The sequence below is a fragment of the Lepidochelys olivacea genome, assembly GCF_965140295.1.
Source record: "Lepidochelys olivacea isolate rLepOli2 genome assembly, chromosome: 7".
In the NCBI taxonomy this organism is placed as follows: Eukaryota; Metazoa; Chordata; order Testudines; family Cheloniidae; genus Lepidochelys; species Lepidochelys olivacea.
The window spans coordinates 90,287,260-90,294,398 of NC_140417.1; the positions used below are offsets into that span (position 1 = coordinate 90,287,260).

Here is a 7,139-nt window from a genome sequence, read left to right on the forward strand (position 1 = left end):
AGGCTCTGAAGTTTTACATCGTTTTGTTTTGGTGTGCAGTTAAGTAACAAAAAAAAAATCTACATTTGTAAATTGCACTTTCACAACAAAGAGATTGCACTGCAGTACTTGTATGAGGTGAATTGAAAAATATTATTTCTTTTATCATTTTTACAATGCAAATATTTGTAATAAAAATAATATACACTTTGATTTTAATTACAACACGGAATACAATATACATGAAAATGTAGAAAAACATCCAAAATATTTAATAAATTTCAATTGGTATTCTATTGTTTAACAATGCAGTTAAAACTGCGATTAATTGCAATTAATTTTTTTAATCATGATTAATTTTTTTGAGTTAATCCCGTGCGTTAACTAGGATTAATCAACTAGTCTAAATATCTTATTGGCTTCTATTATATGGAAGTTGTCTCCAGATTTAGAAATGAGCCTCATCCTGTACTCTCCAAATCAATTTCAGCTCTAAAGAACTACAATAAGAGTAGTTGGTCAGTAGTTATTGCTAAAAAGCAGACAGAGGAATATTTGGAAAAATTAAATATACAATGGAAATCCTATATGAGATAAACACCCACATATATATATATATATTATCATATCCTGGAGTCCCAAGGTGATTAGTTAATGAAGATACTGATCTATTAGCAATTTTAGGTGAAAAGTCAGAGAATCATCGAGATACCTAGAGAAAAATGATACCACATCTACCTGGCATTTACTATCTAGAAACTCAAACTTTTAACCCTAGTAAAATACTGGAACAAAATTCCATGCAATTATTAAACATGTAGGAACATAATTACTAAGTACCATGTGTTTATAAGCATAATTCCACACAAATAAGATCTCATTTTCAGTCAACTGCAGGGTTTAGGCTTAATGGACAAACAAAACACAGTAGTTGGAGCCTTGCAATATACCTGGACTTCAGCAAATCATTTTAACATTTTGATACATTGTATATTTGAAAGATTGGATTTGATATAACCCATGCCCCCTGAAAACCCATGAAGCAAAAATAGTTAGGAATGATACACTAATTTTCAATACATTAGTTTGGCAGTAATGGAGGAGAAGGAGGTTGGTTAGTGAATGCTGCAAGGATCATTACTGGGCCAAGTTTTGTTTAACTTAATTAATTATATGGGACAAGAACTCAAAGCCTTAAACAAACTCTCAGACACTAAATTGAAAAATGTTGCAACCAGCAGTAAGGGCATAATAAGGGCATAGGACTCATACAATTATTAACAATGGAAAAATTCTGCAGAATATATTACAAAGTTAGAAATATGTTCAAGAAATAGGTGTCTGATCCTGTGAAATACTGAGCACCTGCAACTCCTACAGAAGACAGAAGCATCTCTCAGGAACAAGACCAAAATGAGATTCACTCTGGAAAAATATAAACAAATACATGTGATAAAAACAGTCTGAAAACACAGATAATTAATGTGAGGGAGATATTTGGAAAGTAGAAATGCTGAAAGGGGTGACAGAGGATGTGAACTTGGAGTATGATGCAACAATATAAAAAGTCATTGAGATTTTTGGAATGTACATACAGAGGCATCATTGAACAAGAAAATCATCTCTCCGCTATGGCCTGGAGGAATGAACCTAGAACTATGTATCCCTTTTTGAGCACCTCAGTGGCAGAAAGATGTCGACAAACTGGAGAGAATTTTCAGAGGAGAAACAAAAATTGTTAAGGATATGCAAGTATTAACTCATTAACTGGCATTTTGCTGGTGGAAGAGAGAAAAGTTCCCACTGCAGTACTGCCTAAAGGCCTCAATCAGATTGGGCCCAATTGTGCTTGGCACTGTGTAAACACAACAAATGACAGTCCCTGTCCCAAAGAGCTCAGAGGCTAAAAGACAAAAAAGTAAAAGATGGATGGAACAAAAATCGGGCAGGATGGGGAGACAAAGCAACAAATATAATAGAATGTTTGATCCCTAGCCAGTCCCTAGTAGTGGTCACAGCTTGTCACCTCTCTGGCTGTTATCAGGTTGTAGTTTTCTATATGTATTACAAGACCAGAGAGGAGAAGGTTACAATAGTTAAGGCATGAGATGATCACAATTGGACAAGAGTTTTGACAACATGGGGAGACAGCAGAAGCTGAATCTTGGAATATTGCACAGGAAGAAGTGACAAGATTTCAATATGGTCTGGATGCATGAGTCAAAGGAGAAGGCCAAAAGATGACAGGTTCTGAGCCACAGGGACAATGGTGTTGTTCACCATTACAAGCACAGGGGAGGAGAGGGATGTAGGGAGAAAGATCGGGAGCTTGGTTTTGGCCATGTTAAGTTATATTTTATAACAATTTGTCCAATGCAGAGCAGTTTTCTGAAGTGACAACCAAAATAGCCTATGATCCAAGCTGATTTCTTTATGGATAATTTGGCCAAATTTTTAAAAATGCAGGTCTTCCGGTTTTTGCAGCTCACATATTGCAGATGCCTGGCTGTTGAAGAAAACATATTTAGTTTCAGAAACAACACTTGTGAAAGAGTGAAGATGAGTTTGTTTTAATTTGAAGAAAAGGGTTCATTTCCAATGCCGATCTTAGCTTTTTATTTTTAATTTTTTTAATTGACAGCTGTCTCATCCACTGAATATCAGGTTGGGGGCAATTCATAGTATAGATTCAGATAATGCTGTACATTTCAGTCATCTGTTTGATGGATACTATGAATTTTGAAATGTCCACAGGCCTTATTCAATCAGTAGGATTTTTATATTTTCTCAATAATGTAATTATTTGCTTGAAATATGCTAAGAGCCCAGATCTCTTTTTCTCCCTGTTTTCACTGATGACATATGCATTTTGTGAAGATTATTTATGGAGGTCTTAATATATACACTCCACTAATGCAAGTAAATCTGGATAATGTATCATAAGGCATTTGAGTAGTGATTATAGTTTGTGGTTAGAGAGGTTTGTTTTAATTTTGTAGCAATAAATATTTCAATATCTATTTTTCTATTATTGTGTTCAAATTGAACACAATAATAGAAAAATAGATATTGAAATTCAAATATTTTGAACACAATTTCAGTAACAATCATATTCACATACATAGTTTTTATTGTGTCATTTTCAGGTTCTAAACAGGAACAAAATATTCATAGTACGTTTATTCTGCAGTTGATGAGAAATCTCAAAGTGGTCCTGCAATTAAAAAGAAGACCTTAAAGACTTTATAACTTTAACAGCTGTCACTGGCACAGTGCTTGAGGCTATGTTATTGTAGGGTCAGTCATTCTATAAAACTGTCTCTTTCAGCCCCAATAAACCTATCAAGATTACTTCAACTTTTAGCAAGGGAACCCAGAACAAGACCAACATTTAAAAAGTAAAGCGTTTAAAGTGGAATGTCAGAAATTTGAAGGGCACACCCTTATTTCTGAATAAAATATTGGGTCTGAATGAGCCAATCAGCCATATTTTTCTGACAAAGAAAAAAGGCATTGTTTGATATTGCTATTAACCATATACTGCTCCTTTAAATGTTCTGGTGCACCCACCACCCCCAATTTCAACCATTGCTATATCCATATATTATACCTGTCATAACTCTTTACACTATAGTGAGTCAGCCTGCTGAAAATAAACTTTATGGTTTCCATTTTAAAGCATGAGCCCAAATACTGAGTGGAAAAGTTTACCCGCTGTCCTAGTGTAAACCAGAAAGAGGAGGAAGTGGGGACATACTTGCAAAGTATATTGCAAGAAAAATATGTGCTTTGACACATCTAATAGAATGAATAATCTGTCTGCAGCTAGAGGATCCCTCCACTAGGAGCTTTTCTCGACTTTGGACACAGCAGGAGGGGGCTGGTGGCTGCCACTTCCATACCAAATCTCTTTTTAAAGGCTTTTCCAGGGGGAATGTCACACACTTGACAATTATCACTTGGAATGCCATATTGCAAGCCCAAATGAATTTTAATTGTAGACCCACAGTGCCCTCTTTCAAGCTCTGGTGGAAACCCCTCCAGCCTGAAAAGCAGGACTGTCAGACTGAGAGGAATTTTAAAATAAACCCAGTCCTCAAGTAGCAATTAAAAAGCTTGGCGAAATGTAGCAAAGGAACCATTGAATGGGGGGGTGGGGGGAATCAGGCTTACACCCAAATCAATCTTTGGGGAACTGAGTTTCTTAAAGAGGCAGACAGGTCGAAGTCTGGGTCTGCTAGAAAGGAGGGGAGTAAGTCACCCAAACCAGCTGGGAAATAGTCAAGGGAATCACATCAAACACACACACACACAGAGGCAGCAGTTGACGCTGTGACGAAGCCAACTTTTAATCACACCCTTCTGGCTCTTTCAAATGGTCTGTGTCTGTAACACAGGCTCACAGACGTTTCTCACACAGGCCCACTGGGGAACTGTGCTGCCCTCGCACTAACAATTCTCCACTGTTCCCAGGCCACCCCCTCGCCGCCCCGCGGGCCGCGCTCTGAACCCAGCGCTTCTCTCGGGAAGGCGGGGAGCGCGGCTCCCGCACAGGAGATTAGTAGGGGACGGGGAACAGAGTCTCTAGGGCAGCTGGGGGAGGGGGGGAGGATAATGTCTCTTCTGCCCCTGTGGCTGTAGGCGGGGAAGGCTCAAAGTTTCCAGCCCCGGACGGAGAAGAGGAGCGGACATTTCTGCCAGCTTGGCCGGGCCCCGGAGCAGCGACCGCTGCCCTCTCCCTCCGCTTCCATCGCCACGGCAGGGCAGGCCCCCACTTCGCCAGCAGCCCCCCCCCCCGGGCCCAAAGCAGGGGGGCCCCCGGGCGGGCTCTGGGGGGGTGACCCCTGGTGCAGGCGAGGCGCCACCGCCAAGCAACTTGTCACGCGCCTATTGCTTGAACCTCCCCCACCCCGGGTTCCCGGCAGCGTGACTGCACCGCTGCTCCCCGCCCAGCCCCGCACCCCCCGGGACAGAGCGGGCGGGGGACGCTCGGGTTAATGGGATATCCAATATCCTGCAGTGTGCACTGCGTGCTCTGCACTTCCCGCGCCTAAAAGCCCCTAATGCGCTCTGGGCTTCCTCCCGCGGCTGCCCACAGGGGCTTTCAGGCTGGAGCCGATCGATGGGGCTTCTCCGGTGTCCGGGAGTCTCGCAGCAGCAGCCGCCAGGCAGGAGGGGGCCGGGAGCCGGGTTTTGCCTCTCAGCCGCTCTCTCCCCCTCCGCTTTCCGCTGTCACGGTCTCCAGTCCTGAACCGCGCGCCCGCCCGCCCCAGTGCACATCAGACACCCCCGCGCTCCCCCCCCCGCCCGCCATTGGGTTGAGGGAGCAAGTTGTGGTGTCCGTCCGGCGGGGCCAAGGGTGGTTAGGGAGCATGCGCAGAGCGCTCAGGCACGCTCAACAACAGCCAGGGAGCACACGCTGATGGGGAGCGAGCTGTGACCCTGCCCGTCCCGGGACGTCCTGACCGCTGCCGGGAGGCTGGGGGGCGGCCCGGGAGGCGGGGGGCGCCAGGGAAGGCGGCTCGCCCGAGCCTGGGAGCCGGGGAGGGTTGGAGTCAGCCACGATTTATACAAGAGCCCAAAGAAACTTTGTGAGGCTTCCCCGCTCCGGCTGCCCCGCAGGGGGGGATTCAGCCCGCGCCTCGCTCGGGGCTCTGACCCGTCCCCGGCCCGACAGCAGCCCGAGACGGGCAGAGACAACTCCTCTCATTCGGCTCGCTACCGTCTGCCACCTGGTCTCCTAAACCGGAGGAGCGCGGAGCCCCGAGGAGACAGGATCTGTGCCCACCCCTCCCGAAACCTAACGCGATGCTGGCGGCGACCTGGGGCAGAGGGGGTCTGCCCATGTCCCCAGCGGCTGGTCCTACCTTTCCGATTTGGTGAATTTCCTAAAGGCCTGCCTGAGGTCGTGGAAAGACCTGTAGGTCTGGGGTTCCGCGGAGATGCCCTGTGCCCGGGTAGTGCGGGGTCCGATATGGGTGGTAGGCACTGGCAGCACTGACTGGCATTTGTGCAGTTTTCTTTTCAGTTCCTGGATCTCCTCTTCCTTCTCTGACAACCGCTTCTCCAACTCTTTAATTCTCTCTTCCTTCAGCTGCAAAATCTTGGCAAAGTCCCCTTCCAGCTCGCTCATTTTCCAACCTTTGCTAACTTTGTTAGCCTGCAGCAGCAGGGAAGGCGAGCGCTGAGTGAATGAAGCTTCTAAATAAGTGAGCAGGGAGATCTGCTGCCACTAATGGATGGTGAACAGCTTTCTTCGATCCACTTACTGCTGAATGGGCTGTAAACGGAGGCAGAGAAATCTGAAATCAGTGGAGAGGAGATGCTGAGTGCTAATCCGAACGCTCTGCTGGGAATAGGTGATTATCTTTCATTGAGAAACCAATTAGAGCTGTCCTTCCTCCCTTGATATCCGCCAAATTCACTCGGGGGGGGGGGGGTAAAGGGGGAAGCATGCACAGTACACTGAGCTCCTAAACTGCGTTTGATCAGAACAGCAGCTCTCCCTCCATCATACAATAATCACTGTCCGACATTAAGTGGTACAAAAGAAGTGGGTGGGGGGCTTTGTGCCACTCTGCAAGACTTGATCCTTGAAATAGCAACAATTACCATGTGATCTAGAGGGTGACGCAGCTCCCTGTAACTGGATCCTAAGACTTTGGATTAAAAAAAAAAGAACACTTCATAAATATTAAAGCGTCTTCAGCTAATAACTACATGAATCCATTCTCTCTCTCTCTCTCTCTTTCTCCACCCCCCACCCTCCCATCTCTTGCCACTGCTCATCTGGGTTGTATGACAAGGCTTTTGTGGTCCAGTTTGTTGTATAAGAAGAGTGTATAATCACTTGTAATTAGATTTCGACACAAGAATCAGGACTTTTCCCACAAAAAAGCTTCAATATTTTTACTAAATCGTTAAGTGAGGCCACGACTGTACTGTTTTATGTTCATGAACTGAAAGGTAACAAAGAGTAAGTAGCTGTTGATGGCAAAGGACACCTAAAAATCTATGGGCATAGTTGTTTTGTCAGTCGTTTGAGTCTTTAGGTACCTAGAAGCTCAGTGTGCAGAATTATTTCTCTGTTTTAAATCTGATGACCTTCTACTCATACTCTACCAATTTATATGAGGAGCACTGATAGGGCACCATTTTCA

At 44.6% G+C, this 7,139-nt stretch overlaps 1 protein-coding gene across 1 annotated transcript in view; it reads right to left on the minus strand.

Annotated features, from left to right (window-relative positions):
* Positions 1–6,335, minus strand: part of PRKG1 (protein kinase cGMP-dependent 1) — an 892,904-nt gene extending 886,569 nt beyond the window's left edge. Inside the window, exon 1 of the mRNA XM_084633959.1 lies at positions 5,847–6,335. Within this exon, the coding sequence (XP_084490085.1) occupies positions 5,847–6,112 (266 nt within the window). The 5' untranslated portion in view covers positions 6,113–6,335. The remainder of the gene's footprint in view (positions 1–5,846) is intronic.
* Positions 6,336–7,139: the final 804 nt, after the last annotated feature.